The sequence below is a fragment of the Vicugna pacos genome, chromosome 1, assembly GCF_048564905.1.
Source record: "Vicugna pacos chromosome 1, VicPac4, whole genome shotgun sequence".
Taxonomy (NCBI): domain Eukaryota; kingdom Metazoa; phylum Chordata; class Mammalia; order Artiodactyla; family Camelidae; genus Vicugna; species Vicugna pacos.
In genome coordinates this window covers 117,343,448-117,368,980 of record NC_132987.1, presented here as the reverse complement: position 1 = coordinate 117,368,980, position 25,533 = coordinate 117,343,448, and the positions used below count along the sequence as shown (strand labels likewise).

General features: G+C 36.4%; 1 protein-coding gene across 8 annotated transcripts in view; it reads right to left on the bottom strand.

Moving 5' to 3' along the window:
* The window catches only part of TTC3 (tetratricopeptide repeat domain 3), a 104,834-nt gene that overhangs the window by 45,763 nt on the left and 33,538 nt on the right, over positions 1 to 25,533 (bottom strand). For 5 of the 8 annotated variants that reach the window (XM_072969077.1, XM_072969093.1, XM_072969072.1 and 2 more), the window contains 14 exons: positions 20,200 to 20,362; positions 19,206 to 19,251; positions 18,244 to 18,364; positions 17,184 to 17,247; positions 14,889 to 14,949; positions 11,715 to 11,799; positions 9,328 to 9,462; positions 8,596 to 8,676; positions 7,659 to 7,771; positions 5,514 to 5,634; positions 3,279 to 3,401; positions 2,400 to 2,501; positions 973 to 1,065; positions 263 to 327 (listed from right to left, as the gene is read on the bottom strand). In XM_072969077.1, the coding sequence (XP_072825178.1) occupies positions 263 to 327; positions 973 to 1,065; positions 2,400 to 2,501; positions 3,279 to 3,401; positions 5,514 to 5,634; positions 7,659 to 7,771; positions 8,596 to 8,676; positions 9,328 to 9,462; positions 11,715 to 11,799; positions 14,889 to 14,949; positions 17,184 to 17,247; positions 18,244 to 18,364; positions 19,206 to 19,251; positions 20,200 to 20,362 (1,373 nt within the window). Of the gene's footprint in view, positions 1 to 262; positions 328 to 972; positions 1,066 to 2,399; positions 2,502 to 3,278; positions 3,402 to 5,513; positions 5,635 to 7,658; positions 7,772 to 8,595; positions 8,677 to 9,327; positions 9,463 to 11,714; positions 11,800 to 14,888; positions 14,950 to 17,183; positions 17,248 to 18,243; positions 18,365 to 19,205; positions 19,252 to 20,199; positions 20,363 to 21,666; positions 21,729 to 25,533 lie in introns of those variants that run through there. The other 3 variants (XM_072969098.1, XM_072969103.1, XM_072969092.1) reach the window with 2 other exon arrangements.

Genomic DNA, 25,533 nt, shown 5'->3' with positions numbered 1-25,533 from the left:
TTTCACAGTTCAAATGTCATAATTTTACTTATAAATTCAACAACTAAAGAATGCTTTTTATTCAAGCTTTTATTAGCATTTAACCATTCTAGGCTAATTCTCTTAAAAGTTTTAAATGTCCATAAAATTCACTTGTAAGCCACTTGGATATGTATGCTGAGCCAATTTTAAACGACAGCCTAATTTTGAAATCTGCATTTGATAGAACTATATTCTAATAGACAATATTATTAAGCCACTGATTGATTATTAAAAATCTTACCTAGAACATTTCTGTTTCAGAATAGGTCTTGGAGGAACCTTTTCTTTAATGACCTTGTGTTCAAACTTTAAATAAAACAAAGACATCCAAAATTTGTCTCATGCTCCCATAACATAAAGCACAAAACCACGAGTAACAAGCATTTCAGAAGCACAAAATGTTCAAATTGATAGAAAACAGTGATGTTATGACCCAGACAAAAGCCCAGAAAACTAGCAAAAAAATTCACTGAAAAGAAGAAGAGAGTAAACACATTTTTAAAAGTTTAAAAAAAAAATTAAGCGTAAGCAGAAGATCAAATAAACTACAAGTATTGCAACAACCCATTCCTGCAACTCTCATATAATGAAGCTAAAGGTAAATCCCTCACGCCAGCTTTCCCCCTCTCTAAGATTCCCCGACTTTGCCAAGACCCAGAAGTTTACTGGGGATTAAAAGAGCAGGGTTATCAAAAAAGAGTAAAATCAGTAAAATTAAAATGTAAAAACTCTCTTTTTCCTATTAGGAGATAAAAGAATGTGAGGCTCCTTCATTGCCCAGAAGCATTCTCACATCCTATTATTTCCTATGATTTCTTATATTAACTGTTTCTCTCCCAGAAAATAAAAATCCAAATCATACAATCTCTACAAATTAAAGTCATAGTTTTAAAAGGTTATAAGCATTCTGGCTATCAATTTAATGAGATTTCCCCTTTATCAGACACTTACTTCACATTTAACTTGACCACCACTGCTGAAGATGATAATCTTAGAAATGATTCCTTCGCAGTCAGGAGTTAGACAAATTCCTTGAAGAAAATCCTATTGATTTAAAAAAAGGGGGGGGGGGAGAGGGAGGCTGTATTTCAGCATTATCTACACATATATACCACTTTAACCATTAGGAACAGTCAAAATATGATCTAAAACTTCCTTCGGGGAGGCACTGAAAAGTCCCTGCTCATTGCCATCGACTTTGGGAGCCTCCTTGTGGGAGGAAAAGGCATCCAGCTGTAGGGCTGACCACGTGACGGGCTGTGGTCATGTGAGGTGAGTGGATATGATGATGCTACATCCGGGCAAAAGTGTTGAGAACTACTGAATGGCCTGGCCACGGCTCTTTTCCAACTGCCACAAGAACACATCCTAGTCACTCCTCAACCTCAATTCAGGAACTAAGGCCACAGCCACACACACGAGAGCTGTCACAGCCCAACCCTGGACAACAACTACAAAACTTCAGGACAAGTAGTGTAAGCAAAACGTGAACTTTTTTTTTTATTGTAAGTTATGAAATATTTGGGTTATTTCAATATGTCCCAGAGAAAGCTAATTTAGGGAGGTTATTTCAACCCAAGGAAAAAGTTAAGACCACTAAGAGTTTGTATAGAGCTAGAGGACCTCAATTAAGGTAAGACAAAAACATAGCAGAAGTGACTCAGTTGCAAGTTACTTGTTCATATCATTATATTTTTAGTTAACTATGTGAAAATATGTAAAATACTAGAATTTATTTCTACTAAACTTAAATAATTCCTATTGCTAACATACACCTAACACAACCACCTCATTTTTTCCTCAAGGATAGGGGTTTACATGAGGTTAAACAGCGTAGGAAGATTTTCTTTTTTTAAAATCCAATGGTTATATGGATCAGAAATAAATTCTATGAATGCAAGTAAGATGATAAAATTGTGCCTTCTCTCAAAGTATACCTGGCTAATGAGAATTAACGTCACTATCTTGCTAAGAGAGACCCTGATGAGAAGCAGTGGTACAAAATTTATGTCGAATTCTTAGTACAAATTATCTCATCAAATTTCATTAGAAGGTTAAAAAGTTGAGACCTCAATTCTACATCATAATATTAAAATCAGACATTTAAATTTTTACTTTTGATCATAACATTTCCAATGTAAAGGTTGATTCAACAATTTATTAAAAGCCTCTCTGGTTACTGCCTTTACACTTATAAAAAAATAAAAACAAAAACTGATTTTCTACTTTATCACTAGTGTTAATTTAAAACTGTCTAATTACGTCTTATGCACCAGGAGAAAGTCTCATTCACTTAAGACTTTTTCTGAAGATTCTTGTAAGGAAATAAACCAACATACAATAAGCATATTAAAAAATCCAGACAATCTTGGCCTTACCTTGTCAATTTTATCATTAAAGGTTGTTGTTTTTAACTTCTTCCAACAGTTCATATGAAATTCTATTTTACAGTACTGGCAACAGCTGATTCGTATAAAACCCTGGGGAGGGTTAAGATAGTTTTTAATTCACATTTTAAAGATGTACACACACACACACACACCCTCTCTCACACTCACAACACACATATTAAGATGAAGAGCAAGCTGTCTGCATTTACCTGGTGGACATAACAAGATGTCACATTTCCTCCTTCTACCCCAGAAGGCCTAGTGCTGGAAATACAGAGCTTGGCTGACATACTCGTTTCCACAGCTTACAGTTGCATTATCCTTTACAATATCAAATATTTTATAAACTTTATTTCATCTGCTCTACTGACCAGAGACAGTGGGCAGCTTCTATCTTCTTGAATAAACTAAGGCCCAATGTCTTATTCACTCAGTCAATTGCCAGACTTCATCTCAGACTCAGGTCTCTAGGAGCTAATTCAGTGATCACAATGGTCTTTAGATTCTTGACCTCATATTCTACAAGAAATTAGACTTGCAACAAATCAGAGGTAACCCCCTCATTTTGTTTCCTGTGCTACTGAGGAACAGGCAGTTATATGAAACAGGGGCTACAGAGGGGACATGGAATTAGCCAGCCCACCTTCTCAGGCCACCACCCCTGCCCCTTGGTGTTTATTTCAATGGCTCTGGGTACCCGCATGAGATGATGCAGATCTAAAGAAGTCCTGGAGATGGGCAGACAAGAGGACATAAAACTGCTGACAAGCCAGAGAACGTGGGTGCCTCCAATTACAGAATTTGTTCTGAATCGATTTTAAGGTGCAGTTCTGCCAGTTAATGCCCTAGTATACATCCACTGTGTACCTTGAAGTCTGGATCAGTTATGTATATCTGGACTTTGGAATATCCATGGCACTTCTGATAGCAACAGATGGCATCTGGCACTGGAGGGAACCTGCATTCTTCAATAAATTTCTCTAACAGCATCTAAAGCAAAAATAAACAAAAATGATACTAGTACAACACTAATTCGTCAATAAAATGCTGTGATTTCAATAACCTCTTGCCATCAAAATATTTTCAGCATAGGAATAATTAAATGACCTTAAGCCAAGAACGCCACACAACTTTTAAAGTTTTTCCTTCTAGAAGTGGCTGATAAGAGAGACATGTCAAGAGGGAAAGATAGGAAGAAAAGGACTGAACAAAAAATTTCCAGAATTTCAGGCTCTGAATCAAAACCTTACCCTGTGTTATAATCACCAAACCTCATTTTACAATGCATAGCTCTCAGAAATCTCCTTTGTGTATTCAGAGGGAGCCAGGTGAGGCAGAATACCCCCTTAGGACTCTGTAGCCTTCTTCCTGATGTCATTTCACCCAGCACCCTACCGCCCTCTCCCATCTTCCTCCCTGAATCCTTGTCGCCTGTGCTTTCAGGTTCCCTGGAGAGCTATCCCACTGCCACCGAAGACCTCGAGAGACTCGTGCCATGAGTCCCGTACTGGCTTTTTATTATCCATGGTTCCTTGCCTCCATCCTAATACAGGATAAAGGGAGGAAAATTCAAGAATCCCTTTGCTTTGTTTTCTGTAACAGCTTTGTTGAGATACAATTCACATACCATAGAATTCACAGATTTAAAGGTATAGTTCAGTGATTTTTAGTATATTCACGGGGCTGTGCAACCATCACTATCACCTAAATTGAGAACATTTTCACCACTCAACAAGAAGCCCTATACCCATGAGCAATCCCTTCCCATCTTCCGTTCATCACCTAACCTCAGACAACCACTAATCTACTTTCCATCCTTACATACAGATTTCCCTATTCTGGAGATTTTAGATAAACAATCATTCAATATGTAGTCTTTTGTGTCTGGCTTTCATTTAGCATAATGTTTTCAATGTTCATCTATGTATAGCATGCATCAGTACTTCATTCCTTTTTATTGCCAAATAAGATCCAATTACATGGATATACCACATTTTATTCAACCATTCATCGGTTGATGGACACTTTGAGCTACTTCCACTTTTGGCCCATTATGAATAACGCTGCTATGAACACTTACATACAAGTTTTTGTGAGAACATATGTCTTCCTGTATCTGCATATCTAGCTATGAAACTGCTGGGTCATAAGGTAACTCTATCTTTAACCTATGAGGAACTGCCAGATTGATTTCCAAAGCAGCTGCACCATTTTATATGCCACCAGCAATGTATGGGTATTCTGCTTTCTCCATATCCTTGCCAACACTTGTTATTGTCTGCCTTCTTGACTGCAAGCATCCTAGTGGGCATGAAGTAGTATCTCATTTTTTAATTCGCACTTCTCTGTTGGCTAATTGTTGAACACATTTTACATGCTTATTGGGTATTTACACAACATCTTGGCGAAATGCCTGTTCAGATCTTTCAGCTATTTTTAAGTAGTGTCTTTCTATCACTGAGTTGTAAGAGTTTATTCCTATGCTTTTAAAAGCTTCAGCCAAAAGCAAGTTCTGAGTACATGACAGGGTTTACCACAAGTAAAGATCTATCCCAGTCAAATCACACAATTTAGTCTTTCCAGAAGTAGCAAAACATCTTATGCTTCTGGATATGAGACTAAATTTCTACTTTCCACACCTTTAAGTGCCATCTCAATATCTGTAATGGAACAATGATGCTGTATCTTTCACTAAGTACAACCAGTATGTCGTACTGCTTAACACTGCATGCTGTGAAGTGAGAACGCCTGACCTGAGTCCCAGTTCTCCCATTTCCTAGCTGTTTAACCTTGAACTCATCACTTAAATCTCTCTAAACGTAATCTTCCCCATCTGCAAAATGGGAATAATCATAGTACTCATCATGCAGGGTTGCTGTAAGGGCTAATGGTAATGATAAACGGAAGGCGTATGACTGGCATGAAAGAAACATTCAATGAAACATTCAGTAAATGCTGAAGATTCTCACCAGTCTTTAAAGGAAGCATGTGCAGGATCTGAGGACAGAGTGCTCCTACCTCTTTGTCTTCTGATGCCCGAGTCAGAGCGCAGGAGTGCAGATGGGCTTTTATGTTAGTGAGAAACCCTACAGAAATAGTTACCTTTATTTTCCCTGGCTGAGTCTCTTCAATAACCACATTACTTGTAGGCCAAGTTAACACTCCAGGAAGACGACAAATCAAGGTTCTTGCTTTCTCGAAATGATTAAGAGCTTCCAGAAATCTGAAGTCATAATTATGAAAAAGAAGGCATTAAAGATGTGACAAGAATTTTCATCCGCCATAACAAGGCACAGAGATCAAGCTTACTAGGTAAGGGTACATTTGATAAATCACTGTACAGAAATATTCAGTGTAACCTATATTTTCTTTTAAAAAACCAAGGCATCATCGCTGTTTGCTATAAAAATAATATAAATACTAATCTACCTGGACACTGGCTTTATTATGGTAGGTACACACTGGTCCTTTTAAAGCTGTAATTTATTTTTTAAAGTTTTCAACGATTAAAACCAAAAAACTGAACTGATTTGGCTATTCCATTTTTATTTCACTCACTAAGCTAATTAAAGTAGATTTTGGTAGAGCAACAGCAACACTCCACTTCAACTCATTAATCATAAATAGGAAAAAAAATTTTAACTTGACTCAATTAGGACATTTGTAGTAAAATCCCTCTGCATCTGAAAACACTATAAATCAACTATACTTCAATTAAAATGATTAATTAATTAATTTTTAAAATCCCTCTGCTGAATTTTTAAAGAGATTATGTATTCTGGACATGTTTCTTCCACCATAAGACAATGAATTATTTTAACTGAACAAATGTGTATGTAAACTGTTTAACTATAAACATGAAATGTTTCTGTACTGATATATGGGTTTAAAAAATAACGTCAACAGAGTCCCACAGTCCATTCAACAAAAGAATACTAGAATACTAGATTATAAAGTTACTTCAGTCTTTATTCTTCTCTTCAGACTAGAGAAGAAACAGGGTTCTCTGCTTTCTCCAATCTTGAAAAGATTTCCCAATTTAGGAACTCATTTTTGCCTTTGGGTACAGAAAACCTGACCTGCAGAAAAGCTAGACCATCATTCACCTTAAGACCGTTTAAAACAGCAGGACATTAAGCCAGAAACGGCACATTACAACAGCAAAACATAGGTTATTACCTTGAAGCCCAAACTGTACTATTTTTAAATTAAATTTTAAGTGCCCTTCAAAATGGCAAACATTTCTTTGTTCACCACAACCTCGATAATGTTACATATTTGTTATTTTCCCAGATCTTGTGAATACCTGCATGTGATCACTGTATTAAACAGGTAGGTCCTAAACAGCTCACACTAAACGCTGAAATTAATTTATTATTATAGAGGTGATTGCTAAATTCTCACTTTCCCTGCCTCTATTTGATTCTTAATAGAGTTGAGCTGGTCAAACAGCAGCTTCAGGAAGTAAAAGAACTTTCTTTAATCTTTAAAGATCTTTAAAGGTTGTTCTAGGCACCCTCTAAGATTAGGTTCCCAGAGCACCAATGGTATGACAAAAATCTCCTCTAAACACTTACGTAAAAATTAAGGATAATTAAGAATTACTATGAATGATACTCCATCAGTCAACAGTTTTTTCTTTATGGAAGTAATCTAACATACCTACCACTATAGTGGGTGTAAATGGCAGGAAGAGAAAAGGTTTTTTTGGTTGTTTTTTTTTTTTAAAGCTTGAGGCATAATCCTGTCCCCTAATGGCCATACGGCAATTTGGGGGGTAAGACACGAAACAGTTAGAGAATAGCTACATATTAAACTCTGAGTAAGGATTTCAATTATAGGTTCAGAAGAGATTTTTATTCCTAACTCATGATCTCTTTGAACATATATATACTTCATATTAAAACCATCTAAGTTTTTTGGGGAAATAGGTATTTAACTAAAAAATTATATAATCAGACTTATAAACTACTAATCTGTACCAATCCAGTTACCATTTATAAATGACATATACTAAAAGATACTGGCCATACTTTAGTTTTTTGTGTGTTTTATTGAGGTATAGTTGATTTAAATAACTGGCCGTACTTTAATAATTAATACTGAAATGCCAGTCCTCAAAGTAAACACAACTGTCGTAGTGTGCCACAAAGAAGATGCCAGATAACTCCAGAAAAGGGATCATCATCACACTACACTTCAAGTGAGTTACCAGCCCAGAGCATAACCAGTGGGGTTTAGACTAACCTGTTTTTTTTTAAATACACTTTTCCAATTCCACAGTAGGCCAAGCAATCGAGTCCCTCATTGGGGTAGTGTTCAATCATCCTCTTAAACTGGTTTTCAGCTTCAGATAATTCCTTCAGTAGCAAAGAGAACACAGATCACTTACACAAAAAGAGAGTGCTGGAACAGGTTTTACCCGGAGGCTGTTCTTTTTGTGTAATATTAAAAACTGTAAATTCAAAAATTTCTATGGCAAAATTATACCTTCTGCATTTCATTTTCTTAGTAATTACATACATTTTGACCATAAGGATACTCAGACACAACCAAAATGGTCTGGCTCCAGAATGAAAAGTTGGCACTGAATGACATTTGTGTTCTAAGTTTTCCAAACTGTTCGTAAGTGGTATCACAATGTTTATTATGTTCTCCAACTTGCCACTTTCCCCTCAATGTGTTTCCAAAAGTCTTATCACGATACATCACATCCTTTACTTTTTATACAAATAAAAAGTAGATTCCCACAGGTGACCATAACTTTTTTCTTAATGGAAACACAAACTAAATTTTCTTTTCAAAAAAACACAAATGAAATTAAATTTACGTATTTAAGAAAAAATTATCAACAAAGTATACAGAAGGTGCCCCCTAAACTCACTGTGATAATTATTTCATGATATATGTAAGTCAAATCATTGTACTGTACACTTTAACACACTGATTGCCAAGTCACCCAAATCTGGTGACAGCTGTGTTTCTTCAGGGGCACCCAATCCACAGTGGGCGATCAACGTGTTAAACTTATACAGCATTATATGCCAATTACATCTCAATAAAACTGGAAGAGAAAAAAAAAGTACACAGAAGGAAATAAGCCAAAATGGGAAAACTATTTTAACATGTCTTCTAAAATTAATGGCATATTTTAATTGCTTATTATCTCTATTACAAGTCTTACCTCAGGCTGTCCAATCCCAAGGAGAGAAATGGCAAGTCCATAGACTACTAACACGTAGTTAATCATGGCCAGGTTCAATTGCTGTCAATAAAAATGTTTCAGTCAAATATCTGAACATAATTTTGCCCAGGCTGCATCATACCAACCTGGTAACCGCAACAGTAAAAGACATGTAATAAAATCTCCCTAATCACTATGACTGGGATAAAGGCCAAACAGAATTAGAAACTGTAATTTGCAAAGATATGCAATAACACTGCTATCAGGTGTTTAAAACACAGAATCACTGTCTCAGAGATCCTTGAAGGCATGGTTCGTAACAGATTAGGGTGACTGAGTCATACTCTTAAGAGTAACAGACTAAGTTATCCGCTCTCATATAGCCCTGCATAAACTATTTATCTAGCTAATCCTTTCTTTCTAGATGAAAAGATGTGACTACATAAAGTGAGTCCAAATCCTTGATTTAGTACTGTAATAAGAGAAAAAGTCAAGTGTTCTAATCAACACCAACTACAGGGCACGGAGAAAACCTAACCTGGGTTGTGTACCAAGTGCAATCACGCAGGCTGAACCAGAGCATTACCTGTTTCTCACAACTTGGAGTAGATTCAGCCCCTCTCGGCAAGCTCTAAGATATATTAATACAATGAAGTCAAAGCCTTGGCTCTTTTCCATATTCATTTGAAATGCAGTAGCACTGATGAACAAGTTACCAGGAGGCAGTTTTACCTTTATTTTTTGAGGATCTAAACCGTTGAGCAGCTCTGTGAAGGCCTGGGCGGCACTGCGGCAGCGCTGCTCCAACAAAGCTGTGTAACCATCCTGGATCAGGCTTCTGAGCATTTTCATTATATTGGCAAAATCCTGCAAAAGAGAAATTGTTTTAGTAATCTAGAGTTATCCATGTTTGGTCTAACACTTAAGATGACAAAGTTCATCACTGGGCAGTTATATTTTATAACTCATCATAAAATATGTAAATACCCAAAGCTATTCTTGATGCATTATAATCCTTTATCAGCGCAGCACCATTAAAATAAAAATTAAAAGGTACTGCCTTCACCATCTTAATTCCAACACTTCTAGTGCTGCCCATGACAAGAAAGGGTAGTTCATTTTACACTATATGGTGCCTTAATGCCTTGAATGAACCGATTCCATTCTAACCTCTTTCATTCTACAGAACAGACCCATATTGCCTCCTGTTTCCAATGGAAATTATTGCCCTCAATACAGAACAAATAAATGGTCTGTACTGAAAGCTCTGTGAGAGCAGGCTGACTCGAACTGCCATACATTCAATCTCTCCCAGTCTTCAGCGTATGCAAGGGCCTAAATAAAAGTGTGGTGAACAAACAAACGAAGGCTCAAAAAAACCTGTCATTTATATTTAAATAATCTTTTGATCTTTACAGGCTGTCTTTACTATTTAAGTCCTTCATGGTCTTTAGAATCGGTAAAATCAATATAAAATGACATAACTTCAAAATCTCCAACTGTTATAGAGATTCTAAAAATGCTTTTATGCAACTAACTAGAAAGCTGTTGAAAATGATTAGAAAATTGATTAAAAATGTGTAAAACACACTTCATTCCAGCAGTCCTTAATAAGGTATCTGTCATATATACCTAAAATAGCTAACTGAATTTTAAAAATGACCCTACATATTGAAAAAAGTATTGTGTTCTATGTTGGTATACATTTTGGGGGGGTGAAAATTAAAACCAATACTTTAGCTTACAAGAAATAAAACTGTGTTTACATAAAGCACTGAATTGTCAAAGCAGACTCATATAAATTACATTTAACAGAAAGACACAACCTTTCACTGTATATACATTCTATAGGTATTCAATGACTGAAATAGTGACTAGCCATGGCTCTGTAAATTCTGGATTCCATGAAGGTTTCTATTTCTTCTTGAGTCAATTTCTGTAAGTTGTATTTTTCTAGCAACTTGTCCTTTTCGTCTATATACATTTTCAAATTTCTTGGTATACTTTTGTTCATTATAGGATTTGTAATATTCAAGGGTCTATAGTAATGCACTGTTTATCATTCTTGAAATTGTTTTATTGTGCCTTCTTTTTTTTCTCTCAGTCAGTGTGTGCAAATTTCATGTGCCAAAGAATCAACTTTTCGCTTGGGGATTCTTCATTACATGTTGTTTCTACTTCATTATTTCCTACTTTGTATATCCTCCTACTTTCTTTGAGTTCTTTTTCTAGCTCTTGGGATGAAGGCTTTATTAATTTAAAAGTCTCTATTCTTTTAATACATGCATTTAGCTTGATAAATTTCCTTCAAAGTAATCTTTTTGTTATATATCCCTTGCATTATTCCAGACATTTTGTTTCAGAGCAGTTTTAGGTTTACAACAAAATTGAGAGGAAGGTAAAAAGATTTCTAAATGCTCCTTTCCCTTTTACATGCATAGCTTCCCCCACTATAAACATCACTCATCAGAATGGAGCGTGTGTGTGTGTGTATATATATATATATAAATAATCAAGGATGAACACACAGACAAATCATAATCACCCAGCGTCCACAGTTTACCACTCTTGGTGTTGTACATTCCACAGGTTTGGACAAATGCATAATGACTATATGTATCATTTAAACTATCACAGCCTGAAATATCCTCTGTGCTCTGCATATTCAACTCTTCCCCCTTAATGTACATTTTTTATTACTTACGTTTTAAACATCACAGAAAGAATCTTATATACAAAATTATCTGATAAATCATTCAAAGAATATGAAGAGTCTGCTCTTTAATGGTTTTATAGTAAGTATAATAAAACCACAAGTGCTTAAACCTTTTTAAAAATAATTTAAATCTTAAAATATTTAAAAGTTAAAACTTTGGGAAGCAATGATTCTCAAATCTACAGTGTTAATCATGAGTTAAATCTCCAGTTCATATAATTAGCAAGTTAAAATCCAAACTAGGGATAGTTTGGTTTCTTAGCAATCGTCTATTAAATCATATGTCTATAACTAAAATTATAAGGAAAAAAAACTTAAGGGATATACATGATTAGACTTAATTCATGTGAAAAATGTTATGTCCAAGAATGTGCTTCTCCTTTAGAAAAGCTTTTTCCTTTACCTGGTGTGCAGCTCTCGAAGATTTAGAAAACTGTTTCTCCAAGATATTTTTCAAATCTACTGGTAAACTCCCTTGTGAACCAGAACTAAAAAAGAAAAGAATTGTTTTGAATTATTTTAAAATAAAACAATCCTGCTTAAATTTAAAGAAAAATATTAGTTACTGAAGGTCATTTTAAACACTGAGTAAATGGAGAATTACTAGTTCTTAAATAGAAATATTACCAAGATGCCACTTCTCTCCAAATTAATCTCTAAATCCAATAAAAATCCTTATAAAATTAGAGGGGGAGGGGGAACCAGATGAACTGATTAATGAGATGATATGGAAGAATAGCTTTAAAAAAAAGAAATTGAGAGGATTAATGCTGATCACCAAGTTATTACAGATCTAGTCACCGATAACAACAAAGTCCTGACACAAGAAAAGTGCCCGATGAACACTGCAAGGGTGCTCCATCTCATGCGAAAATCTAGTAAGATATAACCTTTCCAGAAAGCCTGAGCCCCAATGCTGGTGAGGTAAGGGAAGATTCAGGTGCTCTAGGTGGTGTTTTCTGACACCAAATGTGTGAGTTTCTGGACATCAAATACTTGTCATTTTTCCACACCAATTTTCCAACACCAACTGAATGTCCAACAATTCAATTCAATTTTGACACCACCTCTGGAGTTAATAACTCAGGCCCCACAGGTTAAAGGTCCAGTCCTACAAGACTGCCCTCATTTCAGCCTCACTGGGGTACCTAAGCTATCCACACTTCTGCCCCACCAACTACAAATTCAAGTGTTCCCATGACCAATCCTTAGGTTCAACAATTCCCTAGGACAATTCACAGAACCCAGGAAAGCACTTTAATTACTATTACAGTTTATTAGGAAAGATATAACTTAGGATCAGCCCCAATGCAAAGGATGCACAGGACAATGGGGGGAGAGGTGTCACAGAGCCTTCAAGCTGTCTGGAGAGTGCACCACCTTCCCAGCATCCTGAAGTATTCACCAACCCAAATGTTCCCTGAGCCCCTAAGTTTAGAGGTTTTTTTACTGAGGTTTTATTACACAGGCAAGAATGATTAAATTACTGAACACTGGTAACTAAACTCAATTTCCAGCTCTTTCATCCCCCTAGAGATCAGGGGGTGAGGCTGAAAGTTCCAACCAATTATAAGCTTGGTCTTTCTGGTGACCAGCCTCAATCCTGAAGGTAGGGGCCCAGCCTGGAGTCACTTCATTAGTATAAACTCAAGTAGGGAGAAAGGAACTTGTTACGAATAACAAAGCAAATAATTCATAACTCAGGAAATTCCAAGGGTCTTAGGAGTTCTGTGCCAGGAACTGGGGACAAAGACCAAGTATATAAATATTTTTATTATACCACACCCCTTCACACAGCTTAATGGGAGTGTCAACAGTGCTCATATTCTGAGAGGAAAACTTGGCAATATCTACCAAAGTTAAAATTATGCATCCCCTTTGACAGCAATTCCACTCTAGAAATTTCTCCTTCACATACATCTACACTATGAAATATCCTACAGCCATGAAAATGAAGGATGTAGACCTCCATGTTCCGATACAGGAAGGTATTCAAGGTATTTTGAAAGAGATAAAAAAGCAAGCTGTAGGCTGGAGCAGTCCTAACAACCAGGAAAACAATAATGTTAACAATAATGATAGTTGAAGTGTATTCAGTATTTACCATGTTCCAGGACTCTAAATTTTTTATGTGGTTATCCCTTTTAATTGTTAAATAACCTCACAAAGTAGACACAACCAAGAAGAGTGTTCAGTTTGAAAACAGAAACAAAGTATTATGAAAATAAATTTAACAAAACAGGTTAAAATGATAACTATGTGTTCAAAGAATGATCATGGATTTGGTTTTGGTTTCTTTCTGTGGTGAGGGGAGGGGGGCCAGGAGGGAGACGCAGGACTTTTCTAACAAATAATAGAATAACATAAGGCACTATGGCCTTGCTTTGTATTTAATTTTTGTAGCATCATCAAAAAATGGTCATTTTTTACATGATATGTGGAATCTAAAAAAAGAAAAAAGAAGACACGGATGAACTCATCTACAAAACAGAAACAGACTCGCAGACATAGTAAACAATCATGGTTACCAGAAGGGATAAATTTGCAAATATTAACCACCATATATATAAATAGATAAAAACCAAATTTCTTCTGTACAGTACAGGGAACCATATTCAATATCTTATAATAACCTTTAATGAAAAAGAATATGAAAATGAACATATGTATGTGTATATATGACTGGGACATTATGCTGTATACCAGAAACTGACACACTGTGACTATCCTTTAATTAAAAAAAAAAATTTTTTTTAAACGTCATTTTTTAAAAACGGGGCTTTACTAATTTCTCTTAGTGCTTTGAAATTCCATCATTCTCCTTGAAGCACCTATCAAGGAATGAGCCTTAAGAGATGAAAACTGGTATTACTGTGGCAAAATTGGCTTAGTAGTTTCTTCAGCATCACTTTCACTGACTTCATGAATTTCTCTATCTGTTGTAAGATTTATAATTCCACTTTGTCATCAATTTATACCTTTGTAGGTAGAAGATTAACTATAAAGACAGGTGGTAAGAGTTCCTACTGTTAATTGGGGGAAAACGTTTGGTAGAACTAATTTTATAAGTGGTCAATTCATTAGTAAATCCTTTTCTTTAATGGGATAATTACTCAAAAGAGCCTCTGAATAAACATATACTCATGCCAGTGTATGCAGAGCAAGTTCCTAGATGGCCAAGAAACTACTAACTGCAAGCTTTTAAAGGAAGGCACTAGAGAAGAAATAGACAGAGATGAAATACAGTGAACAGGGAAGGAGACTAAATTTTCACTTTATACCTGTCTGAATATTTTTCTCTCTTATGAGCATGTATTTTGGAATTTTAAAAAATTAATAATGATGTATCTCATATTTATGACTTTCAGAAATCAGTATTAACATCTAGGATTAATCATCTTTTAGCCAAAAATGACCCTCTCCCAAAGACATGCCTTGATAGTTGAAAGGGCTTTTAGTACTTATGATAATACACATATGTAAAGGCAGGTACTACCTGAAAGAGACTTCCTTTCCCTTTTTCTTTTTTCTTGGGAGGAGAACATTATGGATAAAAACCCTTAGATAAAAAACATACCTGAACTTCTCCAATTCATTGTTTCGGGATTTTTGTTTTCCTTTGTATTTTGGAGGCTGACCTGCAAATATAAAAGTATTTATTCTTGAAATCTGTACATAAAAATCTACAAGCTTGAAAGTAAAACAAAGAAAATGTAAATTGGACTAAGAAAGCAAAGGAAGCAATATTATGTGAGTTAAACTATAAACAGGTAAGCCAAAAAGAAGCTACTGATGCTTTTCAATGTGTGCTATAAAATTATTATAAACTATAATCATGATTATCATTTAGGCCTACAGTAGATACAGAAGAGATACAGGCTGTAGCTCCTGTCCTCAGGTAGCTCATAACAAATGGGAAGACAAGACAGTCACTTCAGTAATTAAACAATCCCCACTAAGAAAAGAAGATATCATGTTGTTACTGACGTGTTAATTCCACAGTAACTGCTCTTATACCTCCAAGAAGGGAGAAATCACTTGAGCTGGAGTGGCTGGGAAAAGCGTTAGCGGGAATGCAGCATTTGTGTTTAGTTTTAAGGACAAGTAGGACTGGCACAGAATGGGCCAAATGAAGTTCATTTTAAGAAACACTAAGTAAACCTGTGTGATTTTGCAAGTTGAGTCAGGACAGGCTGGAAAGGGGCTGCAAGGGCAGGTTGGGTGAGTGTTTAGAGGCCCAGTGTTTCTGATCCCCCAGCTCTGTGAGCTCAGCCTTTACCTCACCCACAGGAGTAGGGAGCACTGTACCCTCTTAGGCGGGAAGGACATTTGTAAAGCTGTATAGGACAGAGCACAGCAATAGGGACAGGATGTACTGATGGAAGCTTCAGGAGAGACAGCAGAGGCAAGTCAGAGCCTATGTATTAGGGACGGGAATGAGAGCCTGAGCTGGTTCTGGAGGCCTCAGAAGACAAAAGAGGCTTCTAAAAAGATACAAGAGTTCTGCATGAACTAGGGCAAAATGATTTAATCTAACCCTGGGATCTCAATTTATTTGACTTGAATGTAGATGGGGAAATGTGGACAGTATTTAAATTATTTATTTAAATGTGCTATCTGATAATAACAGCCTGAGAAATATCAAATTAAAAGCTGTTTTCAAAAAAAAAAAAAAAGTTTTGTCCTCAAAGATTTTCCATATGCTATGAGAGTCACATCAGGTCAGGTAAGCACCTGAGTTTGCCCCCTTTGTAACTCTGCTGAAGTGCTAACTACTAGTAAGTAGTTGCATACGTAGCACTGGAGCCTAAGAGGAGGCAGAACTGCAGGAAGCAAAAGACAGAAATGGCTGCCACAAGTAAAAACACTGAAAAAAAACCCAAGTGAACCAAAACACAAGTGAAAAGCAAAGAGAGCAACAGGATCACAAACCAGAAGGCCAACAATCTCACCACAGCAAACCCAGAAGGAACACATGAAAGCGTGAGATTAGTAATCTGTGTGCAGTAACAACCCTGAGTCATCAAGAAAATCCGTGTGTGTAACTGACTCACTCTGCTGTACACCTGAAACTAACACAACATCGCAGATCAACTATACTTCAATTTTTTTTAAATGGCTAAAACAAGGAGAGAAAAATCTGTATTCTCTTAAACCCTGTTTTAAAAGAGAAGAATGTAATCCCTTTAGAATGATTTCCATCAAAATCTGGCAGTATAAAGGGAGACTAGTAAGTGAGGCGTGAGTATTCGCTCTTCTGGAACCTTTCATTTCCCAAAGATGCCAAGTAGGTGAGGTCCTGTTGGTGTGCCCGTTTTTATAAGTGCATAAATAAAAATATGTACTAAGCAAATATAATTTAAATAAACTAGTATTAGACTAAAGCACCCATTCTCAACAGGGGCGACATCAGCCCCAACAAGGTTATTAGGAGATGAAAAATACCGAACTCTTTTTATATATAAAGCACATAGGTACACAGAACATAAACAGATTAACAGTATCTGTGGTATCATGAGAAGAGGGCTATTAGGGAAAAAAAATGTCTAAAAAGGCTCTAGGGGCAGGAAGTAGATAACAAAATAAAAGGTGAGAAACACTGGCCTAGTGAAAATTGGCAGATCACAAAGAGCTTCATCTCTCCTTTCCATTCCTTCTATTTGGACTTCCAAAATTAAATGTATTAAATAATACGAAAAGACTAAGCACTGATTTCAAATAAATATTCAATGTTTTCTTGACACAGAAGCATTGTAAAGTAAAAGGAGAACAACAGAAAATATAAGTGAGGCTTGGGCAAATTCTGGAGCACAGAAGTTTGGCCAACACTGCACTAAGTCAGCCACAATTTACGTAAGGAAAAAAAACTCACTTGATGGCGGTAGAAATTCAGGATGACAGTCACAATCATCTACCTTCAAAGCTTCGTCTGCCGCCTACCATGAAAATAAAATTAGTAAGACTTCCCAAAAAATATGGCCATGAAGAATTCAATGGCTAAATAATAAAATAGAGAACAGTATTTATCTGACACCTAAAATAGCCAGCTTTACCAAATGAATAAACAAACAAAATGGCAAGTATTGAACAATAAATACTGAATTAATACTATCACATCCTTTCTCATGCTCCTCTCCCTAACTGCATACAACCTCTTTAAGATTTTCGTTATTAACAACAAAAGGATTATATGGTGGGTTGGAAACATTCCCTTCAATGCCTACTTCCCATCTAACCCAAAACACCAATTCCCTTTTTTCACCCTCAAACCCCAGGAAGAAATGTAAATGTGAACTTGGTGATACCTGCTAAGTTTTGAGTATACTACAGTTCAGAGGCTAGCTCAGATACAGGTCATCTGGACACTGGACATCGCAGAGCCAGGCTATAGGCTTAGAGGTGCCCTAAGAAATCATCACACTGAAGTCCTGCTGAGCAAAGCAATGAACCAAGGGCTGGGGACCACTGCTGTTAAGAGCAGCAAGAGGCTGCAGGAAATACCTTGGGCAGAAATTGGGATGGGGTGCCTCCAAGACCCAGCACAGCACAAGCTGGGTGGGTGGGCCGGTGCAGTACCAGGCAGTGAAGTAGATTACAGACCCCACTGTCACTCATTCCAAGTGACTGGTTGAGAAACACGTAAGGGGAAAAAAGGGAACTATCCAAGTGGCAAAATGAAATTTAGGAAAAATATTCTGAAAACCCACAAATGTGATTTCCAAAGAAATTCTGTAATGCTGGAATAATATCTTTAAGACTGTAGTCATAGTAGGTAGCCAGATTATTTATTAAAAAGAGAATCATTCTTCTGATATCAATAGGCAAAAAGGGGTTCGTATTACCAAAATACTTAGTTTCCATTATCACAAAAATATTATGAGACTATCTGTACTTGAAATTAAATTTTAATTTTAGTTTTTAATTGAGCTTACCTTTAGATTCTGATTACCACCGTTTGCCATTTCGTGGTTAGTTTTTCTGGAATATTTTTCAGTCTCCACAAAGTTAAGCGACGTACTAAATGCAGGTGCTGATAAACTAGGTATGCAGGCCCTGAGTGGTAATAAAAGAAATAATCATTTTATTTCTATTTATTAACATTTTTAAAAAGTTATCCTTCAAACAAAGAAATTTCAGCAATTATAGCCTTTCTTCCTTGAAAGCAAGGTAATGCTGTTTCAAAAAGAATCTCTACCTCTGAGACTGGGTTTTATACATAAATATTACTTTAAATTTGGTATTAAAACCTCAAAATAGATTAAGAACAGTTTAAGATATGTACCCTAGTTTCTAATATTAAAATAAGGAAGTCCCTCTGTTTTAAATTTAAGAGCGTCAGAATCTTAGGCATCTAAGCATGTGGAAAAAGCTTAATCCATTTTAATTACCAAGTGAAAAACAGAATCTTGGCTGCAATTTGTTTTCTTATGAGCATACTGAAGCCTATCTGCTGTCTATTTCTAACAGAAGTGTCTTAGCCTTTGAAAAAATATCAGGAGGCTGGAGGCAGATGTTTCCAGGACAGAGGTGAAGAGCAAAAGGAGCAGACGGTACCCCTGCTCCATGCTTTGGCTGCCAGGACCCTCATGGCCAAAACTGGCGCCGTTTAAGCACAGTAACAACCAATCACCATCCCACCCCTCTTCGTCCACAGGTCTAGGCTACTGATCTCCAATATATACATATGCAGGTGGTTCAGCACAACAGTAAGCAAACCAAATCCAACAAATCACAGGTTGCCTGATCTTACAAAGACTTTAAAAAGTCTCCTTTCATCCTTCCACCCCCAGCTTTACTGTGGTTACTATTATCGACTAACGCATCAAACAGCAATTCTTAAACTCACAGAGCAAAATCCTTCCAAGCAACAGCTACCCATCTGATATGAACTCACCTGCTTTCGTAAAAGGCTTTAATTGGATTCCTAGTTGGTGTTCGACCTATAAAAGCAACCACACGTACACGGTAATCAGCGGATTGGCAACACATACTTTAAAAGATTTTCACATTTCCTTTGAGCTGACGTTAAGAATATCAAATACAGACAGCTGAAAAATAAACCTAAACAACTTCATGTTTTCTGGATATTTTTAGTTTTTGGATGGTGTTAACAAAATGTTACACAAAGACATCCCATTATATGTGATCTTTGACTAGATGCAGCAATATACAAATCTGAATTAGAGATGGCAACTGTCTTCAAAGAGCTCACAATCTTATAATCATGTTATGTTGGATGACAACATCTGCTAGCAAAATAGGACTGCTCAGCTCAGCTTCATGAAACAATGACTACACAGAGAAGAAAAGTAAAGGTCAATATGTTCAAAGTATAGAGTCAGGTAACGTCAGGCACTGGGGAAAGCAAAATTACTTAGGAGAGAAAACAAGGGCAGAATGAGAATCTAGAATCCCTAGCCTGCACACTAATTTTGAGGGTATATATATGGATGTGTGAGTATATATACATTAAGTATACTAAGAATTAGCCACAAACTTGGTGAAAAAACATCAAGCAACTCTATTGAAGGGCCTTTTCTTAAGGAAGTAATCATAATAATGGAGGAAAAAATTTAAAACAACTTGGTTTCAAAAAGGCTTTACTTCACTCAAAATTTCAAAAAGGCATTTTTTTTTACAAAAGAATAATAATTTGTTGCTGTCTGTTTCAATAAAAATACAAGTCATTTATAATTACCTACTGGACTATAATACTAACATAATTCTACATGAATAGAAATGAAAAACTTAAGTGAGTTGACTAAGATAACAAATTAAGTACAAATCATCTGAGAATTGATTTATGGTCCTTCATTAATCCAAGAAACCCACCTTCAAAAGTTTTAAAGGGAATTCGACTGTAACCAAAAGAATCTTAGGTGAAATACCTTGCAGGTCTTCTATTTGTTTTTGTAACTTTACATGCTGCTGAATTAGATCCTTGATTCCCTCAGGGTCATTTTTACAGAGTTTTTGAGCTTTTATGTTTGCTTGCAGGGCCCAGTCATACTCCCCCAGCATAGAAAGAGCAGCACAATAACGATAATGACCCTGTTCCAAAAAGATAAATTTAATTTTTTCTCAAAAATATGCTTAAGTTAAAGAAAATAGATAAAGAGAAATATTTTGCTTGAAAACTGGTTAAGATGTTAGATTAGGAGCCTATCAATAAAAAATAAAATGTCATTATCTCTCAGGAAATAAAATTACCTAAATGAGCTAAGTGAAAAGTTATGAACAGTAAGCACAGTATTTTTTAACAACTGACTAGAGATCAGTATTTCTGTACCTCCCCAAAGAAAATAATTCAAACTTCACTGAACGTATTCTACTAATAAAGAAATACATTATTTTGTATCAAGTAAACTATAAAAATAATTCATTATAAATGAGTAACAATTTTTTTCAAAATACTTGCAGGCAATAATAGTCTTTAAGTCATTACATTCCCTACATTTTTGGAATCAAAAGAATTTTAGCGCTGATAGGAACAAACAGCTTGTGCAGCAGTTTCCCAACCCCTTGACAAGCACAGGCACAGATAAGGGATGTATCCAGGGTAGATCTTCCCTCTCTCTGTCTTAATCAGCTTTTAAGTAGTTTATCTCTAAGTATAGTTCTTGGCTTCAAGAAAAGATCCAAAACCACAGATTTATTCGTAATTCCAATGATTGGGTTTTTCTGTTTTGTTTTTTTGCTGCAGAACCATAGTCCTGGCTGCTCCATTTATGCAGACTGGGAAATCTTCTATATTAAACGTGAACATTTTAATCTAGAAAGCTAATATTACCAAACCTGGGGCTAACTCAGCCAACTCCCAAACCAAACTCCCACTGTATGTCCACCTAAGAAGCAAGTTACAAATGTAACAGGCCTAATGCCACGTTTATTTAGAGACAAACAAAAGAGCTTGGATCTTAGGACTCCAGGTCCAGAGCTCTTTCCTCTACTATACATTTTACAAAGAGCATTCTGATTCTATGAGAAAGTATGAAATCAGAAGTAAGTGATCCTTTTAAGAAAGATAAACCCTCCACTGAGAGAAGTCAGAAACAACCAGAGGCGCTCTGCTAATGCAGGCTCAGTGCCTGTAGACTCTGGCTCTGGTGCACCAGCCCCACTCGGGAGTTCTGGAGCACTTCTTAGCCAGACTATTTGAGCTCAGATCGATGATTCCAGTTCAGACTGCATTTAGTTAAACTCCGCTTTTCCTCCAACAGCATAAGAAAATAGAGATGTCACAGATATGCGACAACACCAAAATTCTATCCACTAAGCATGTATCAACTTAAAGTCTAGGTAACTGCATTAAATAGATCACAGCATAAGAAATTATGAGAGATTATAAACCCTACCTGGTAAATTTGTAGAAAACACTTTATTTCTTTCTCTTTTCCACCCACCTTTCTCATCCTTTCCTGAGTCGTTTTCCCTAGACTCTGTAAAACCCAGAATAACTTCTATCAGTTGAAAAAAGTTTATTCAGGTATCTCTGCTGAAGTTGTCTGAATTTAAAGGTATCTCAGAAAGTTTCTTGAACCCAATTACAAAAGAAAGTTTTGTTCTCTGACACCGTCTCCTTCTCTATCACATATATTGTTCATCTGCTTGGCATCCCCCTCCTTTTTTGTGCCCCCATGTCCCTACTCCACACAGTAACGGCACGACTGTCAACCCTAGTGCCCCATCTCAACAATGTCTGGTCGAGCAGAAGCATAGCTGTGACCCTGGAGATTGATCCATGAAGATGTACCACTGCCCAGGTCACAGTAACTGATCCACAGGCAGGCACATGGCTCAACCAAGATCAGGCTGAGGCATCCCACAGGTGTACTACCTAAATACTAAAAGAGGTCCTCTTTCCACTAGAATTAACAGTTATTAGGATATCAGTTTGGGGCTTCCACTTTTTCAAAATGAAGGCAAGAGAGTCTATGCTCTAATTACCACTTCTGGTCAAGATGGAGTAATGGACTGGATATACCCTCTTGTCTAAAACAAACAAGGACAAAATATATGAAACAAAGGTTTGCAAACAAGACACTGGGTATCAGGCAGTGATCCCTGAGAGATGAGAAACACAGAAAGTAAGCCCTATGATTGCTGCACCTTACTGAAGGAGTTTCAAAGCCACAGCACAGGAAGAAGGAACCCAAGGTAGAGAATATGGTCTCAGTTAAGACAGAGCTACGAGTCCACAAATGCCAAAGCAGCTTAAGTCTACAGGGCAGAGGACCAGAGAGGAGAGAACTGGACAGAGAACTCCAGAAATCTTCAGAGGGTCCCGCTTGAGTCTTCAGCTGAGTACAATCAGTACATTCATATGGGGCAACTATCCAAACCAGGGAAAGAACCACTTGAAAAACTAACAGAGAAAAGGAGTCAGCACTCACACAGGACCAGGAATAATTCCCATCTCCACCGACCAGAGTGGAAAACACCAGAATTCACGGAGTATTAAGTAGAGTATGCAGAAGAGTTTTGCCTCAGTTGTGGATGAAAAATTGGCCCTAGACCAAATACCACTATGGTATCGCCCAACAAAGCTTAAAACAACATTCCAAAGAATCTGTTTGCAAATAATTTTACTGCATCCCAAAACAAAACTCAAAAATATTCACAGAAATACAAAAATATTAGTACCAAACAAGATAAAATTCACAATGTTTGGTATCCAATCAAAAATTATTAGGTATGCAAAGAAGGAAAATGTGATATATAATAAAGAGAAAAAAATCAATTACAAACGAGCCAGAAGTGACACAGATGATAGAATTAGTAGATAAGGACATTAAAACCATTACAAATATATTTCATACGTTCAAGCAGCTAAGGGGAAAAGTAAGCACATTAAGTAAAAACATGAAATATATAGGAAATACTCAAACTGAAATTCTAGAGATGAATGCTATGGCATTTAAGATGAAAAATAAATTAGATAGAAATAAAGACAGATTAGACACAGCAGAAGAAAAGATCTGTGAACTTGAGGAGACAGCAACAGAACCCATGCAAAAAGGAACACAGAGAGAAAAAAGACTGAAAATGATGCTAAGGAACAGGGAAGCACCACTGAGAAATAGAAAGAAAAACGTCTATGGATCCAACCATGCCTGAAGCTGACTCCTGGACTTTTCAATTACATAAGCCAGTAATAAATTCCATCTTCTACTTATGCCAAATCTGAGTTAGGTTTTCTCATTCCCAAACAAAAGAGTTCTATTATACTTCTCAAAAGTAAAAGGTTCTTGAGGACATTTGTGAGGCTACTGGTTTGCATCCTGTATAACATCAAAAGACAATACACAAGGTGGAAGAAGGAATATAGCTCAGTGGTAGGGCGTGTGCTTAGCATGCACAAGGTCCTGGGTTCAATCCCCAGTATCCCCACTAAAAAGCAAATAAACAAAAAAGTAAACCTACATAAATATAGTCAACTGATCTTTGACAATAGTCTTTTCAACAAATGATACTGGAACTGGATATTTATGTGCAAAAAAAAATGAATACATCCTCCACAAAAATTAACTCAATATAGATCAAAGACCTAAAACTCCTATAGGATAACATAGGGGAAAATCTAGAAGACCGCAGGTATGGTGATGACTTTTTAGATAAAATACCAAAGGCATCATGACCAATGAAAGAAATAACTGATAAGCTGGACTTGATTAAAATTAAAATTTATACTCTGTGAAAGAAATGTCAAGAAAATGAGAAGACAAGCCATAGTTCAGGAGAAAATATTTGCAAAAGATAAACGTGATAAAGGACTGTTATCCAAAATATATAAAGAACACTTAAAACTCAACAATAGGAAAAGAACCAAGTAAAAAATGGGCCAAAGACCTTAACAGACACCTCATCAAAGAAGATATACAGTGGCAAATAAGCGTATGAGAAGGTGCTCCACATTATATGTCATCAGGGAAATGCAAATTAAAACAAGGTATCACTACACATCTATTAGAACAACGAAAATTCAGGACGCTGACAACACCAAATGCTGGAAGGATGTGGAGCAACAGGAATTCTCATTCACTGCTGGCGGAAGTATAAAATGTTACAGCCACTCTGGAAGAAAGTTTGTTGATTTCTTAAAAAACCAAACATATTCTTATCACACAATCCAGCAATTGCACTCCTTGGTATTTACCCAAAGGAGTTGAAAACATATGTCCACACAAAAACCTGCACACAGACTTTTACAGCAGCTTTATTCACAAATGTCCAACTCTGCAAATGATCAAGACATCCTTCAGTAGGTGAATGTATAAATAAACTGTGGTACATCCAGACAGTGTATTATTATTGAGTGCTAAAAGCAGATATCAAACCATGAAAAGACATGGAGGAAAGTTAGAGGCATATTACTATATGAAAAGAAGCCAATCTAAGAAAGCTGTACACTGTATGATCCAAACTTGCGGAAAAGGTAAAACTATGGAGGCAGTAAAAAGATCAATGATTGCCAGGAGTTTGGGGGGAAGGATGGCAGATCAGACGATTTCAGGGAAGTGAAAATACTGTGCATGAACCATAATGGTGGAATACATGTCATTACACATTGTCCAAATCCGGAGAACGTAAAACACTTATGAGTGAACCCTAAGACAAATTATGGACTTTGGGTGACTATGATGTGTCCATGTAGGCTTATCAGCCTACAAATGTACCACTCTGTTGGGGGATGCTGACAATGGGGGGACTATGAACGGGGGGAGCAGAGGGAGCAAATTTATAGGATATCTCTGGATCTTCCTCTTAATTCTTCTGTGAACCCAGACTGCTCTAAAAACATAAAGTCTTTTTAAAAAAGAGTGAATATTTTATGTTTAACAAATTAAGCCAGGAATAAACATTCTACATAAAGTCCTCAAAGTAATTAAGAAAGTTTTGGTATTCTTTTTCTAAGTTGGTAATACATTGAAATAGCAAAAGTTCTCTCTGGAAAACCACAATCATGGGCTAGGTTTCACTGTTAAGAACTCTATCATCCATTCATTCTGTAAATAAATTTATAGAGCACCTGCCAAACGCCAGATTCAGTGATCAGCAAACATTCTGTTTCAAGTACAGCAGCAACCCATAAATGAAAACGGCAACAAACTGATCACTTTCAAATAGAAGCATATCTAATGCCAGACTCTCAATTCAATTTTGTCTCTTACTTGCAACGACACCTTGCAAAAGTCACTTTACCTTTCTGGGACTCAACAAAT